At 53.6% G+C, this 2,803-nt stretch overlaps 1 protein-coding gene across 2 annotated transcripts in view; it reads left to right on the top strand.

The window, feature by feature from the left end:
- Positions 1–2,104, top strand: part of MRC2 (mannose receptor C type 2) — a 22,788-nt gene extending 20,684 nt beyond the window's left edge. The window contains exon 29 of one of the 2 annotated variants that reach the window (XM_031063735.1): positions 788–2,104. In XM_031063735.1, coding sequence (XP_030919595.1) covers positions 788–1,008 — 221 coding nt within the window. In that variant the 3' untranslated portion in view covers positions 1,009–2,104. The remainder of the gene's footprint in view (positions 1–787) is intronic. The other variant, XM_031063736.1, reaches the window with a different exon arrangement.
- The last annotated feature ends 699 nt before the right edge of the window (positions 2,105–2,803 follow it).

The following is a 2,803-nucleotide window of genomic DNA, read 5'->3' as shown; positions in this document are numbered from 1 at the left end:
AGTCCTCTGAAGTATCAGGTGTGGTTCTGTTGGAGCAAGGGGGTTCTGTAGAGAAGGATGTAGTCTTCCTCTGAAGATCCAGGAGGAAAAGGTAGCTGCTGTTCCTCTGGGGAATCTCGTGGAGAAATAAACTGAAACTGCAATTTCAGAATCTTGGAGTATATGGGGTAGCAGTGCTTGGCTCCTCCCTCTGGGCGGAGCATCTCACAATGGGATGTTATAGTTCTTATCAGTCATGCACCGATATTCAATAGTCTGTTATCAGCGGAGGTCCCCTCCCGAGGAAGGTGTGAATGTGGTCATTCAAAGAGAGAGATAAGGAAAACTGCTCACTTGACAAGGTAATCAGCCATACAGATGGTAATGGAAAACATCTTGCATGCAATCTTCAACACCCATATGGAAATCACATCCACAACCTTGGTGTTATTAGCATCAAGCTTAACCAACTGAGCTAATCTCATTCCAGTCCTGTCCTGCTCTGACCCACCACAGGGGAAAAAGGCTCTCTAGGGCAGTGGTCAGCCCCAGTACTGCCAGAGCTCAGGAAGTGTTTGGTCAGCGCTCTCAGGCACAGGGTGGGATTTTTGGGGTGTCCTGTGCAGGTCCAGGATTTGGACTTGGTGACCTTTGTGGGTTCCTTCCAACTCAGAACATTCTATGATTAAATCACCCTGCCCAGAAACACGGGTCTAGCTGGAGCCCCACCAGCCTCAGCCTCTCCTGCAGGCTGAGCAGGGAACAGGAGCCATCTGTCTGCCTCTCAACAGCCTTTTCCTCCCTGCAGCTCTGCCAGAGAACACAACAGCCATCGCAGTGGTTGTGCTGTCGACACTGGCACTGTGCACCGTACTGGGGGTCGTTGTCTTCCTGTACAAGCGCCGACAGAGTGCAGAGCAGGGCGCCTTTGAGAGTGCTCGCTACAGTCGCACCACCTCCAACCCCAGTGAATCTGCCGAGAAGAACATCCTGGTGTCAGACATGGAGATGAACGAGCAGCAAGACTAATGGCAGAGGGGACGCTGGGGATGGGGATCTGGGGAGGGGGGAGGATGGAGAGCATCATGCATGCTATCCCCATGGTGCACGGGGCAGGGGTGGCAGCAGGACTGGTATGGCAGGGCAGGGAGAGGGGCTGGGATCAGGGTTGCAGTCCAGCCAGGTGGGCAACAGGAGGGAGCCAGGGTCCCTCCTGCCCGGCATGTCACTGCTGTCACCTCTGGGCTTGTCCCCAGCTGCTGGGATTTTGCCTGCAGCAGCTGTGGTGGCAGTTTCAGAGCTAAAAAGTTTTGAGAGAAGTTGCTGCACAAGTTTGAGAGCTTTCCAGCGGCACGAACAGGCTCCAAGACACCTTTGCCTTGGGAGAAGGCAAGCGCAGGGATTCAGGGCCCTGCAGCAGGCTCTTCCCCCAGGAACCGAGCTGGTATCCACGAAGACATCCTCCCCGGCAAGACGTCTCCAAAGCCGATCTACCTCCCCTCTGTGTGCAGCGGCAAGGGCCCTGCCAGCTCCCAGCCCCACCACTGTGCTGCTCCTTCCCTCTCTTCGGCCTCATCCCCGCCTCCAGCAGAAAGCAGAGACACTGTTGCGACGATCTTAGCATGGAGCCCCACAGGATCAGCGATGGAATCCTCTTCTCCCTGGCACATTCCTAGGGCTGTGCACAGCCCCAGGGATGCTGTGGCAGCTTCCCTGCTCTGTAAGCCAGAGCTTGTCCCATTTTCTTTGATGTGTGTGCCCCAAATAACTGCACGGGAGAGCACCACAGCAAAATGCTGGCCCAGCCTCTCTGGTGGAGCGCCCTCAGCACCCCGGACCCCACAGGTGGAGTTGGGTGCTGAGGCAGGAGATGCTGCCAGAGATCTGGGACCACCCTCTGTGCCTTGTCAGGCAGGGGTGGCATGGGGCTGGGGTCACTTGCTGCTGGTGCCTTGCTGGGCTCAGAAGGCTGAGGATCAGTGCTCTAGGGTGGGGAGGAATTGGGAAGTTTTGGTGGTTGTTTTGAAGTTGGTGGTTTGTTGGTTTTCTAAGGAAATTATAGTAGCTTTTGTTGCTATACTGTACTGAGTGTGTACTGAATATATACGTTTTTTCACACAGCTGACTGGGGTGTGTGTGGTTGCCTGTTTCCATGTAGGGTGTAGCAGAGGAGGAGGTGGAGGAGGACGAAGGCAGTGTATGGCTTCCTGCCTGGCTTTTGAGCTGTGCGGAAGTAGTGGGGGTGCCCAGGGCTGAGCCATCCTCCATCAGCTGCATGCAGCAGCATCCTGGGACGAAGGATGCCTGGAGACAGCGAGAGTTGTTAGGTCCTCAACGATGGTTCCCTGCTAGGAATGGGATCCAAAGAGCCCCTTGGACCTCTGAAGTGGGGTGACACAGTCCTACAAAAGATGTTGCCTTTAGCCCTCTGCCTCTGAGGCTGGAGTTGGGGTTGGTTTTGCTGTAAGAATAGGAACAAGAAAATTTTTCTAAGTCTGTTTTTTGACACCCGTGTGCATTTTAAAATCTGTTGATTTCACTTAAGCTGGACATCAGGTGTTTAAAAAATTGTTGGCGGGTGGAATGGGGGAACCAGGTACCGCTGAGTTTTTGTTTAATTTTTGGCAACCTATGAAAGCTGCCATGAAATTTCAGGGTGAGGAAGAATCTGGAGCACATAGATCTGCCCCAGCTCCATTTCTCTCTCTCAGCTTTCTCTACCTTTATTTCCTGAGGTCCTTTCTAGTTTGGAGCAGTTGGTTCTGTCCATGAGCCCATGCCCTCCTGATGTGGGAACTAGAGCCTGAAAAGACAAGTGTGAATC

Source organism: Geospiza fortis, unplaced genomic scaffold, assembly GCF_000277835.1.
Source record: "Geospiza fortis unplaced genomic scaffold, GeoFor_1.0 scaffold218, whole genome shotgun sequence".
Taxonomy (NCBI): Eukaryota; Metazoa; Chordata; class Aves; order Passeriformes; family Thraupidae; genus Geospiza; species Geospiza fortis.
Note: the sequence above shows the minus strand (reverse complement) of the source record. Positions and strands in the feature narration are given on the sequence as shown.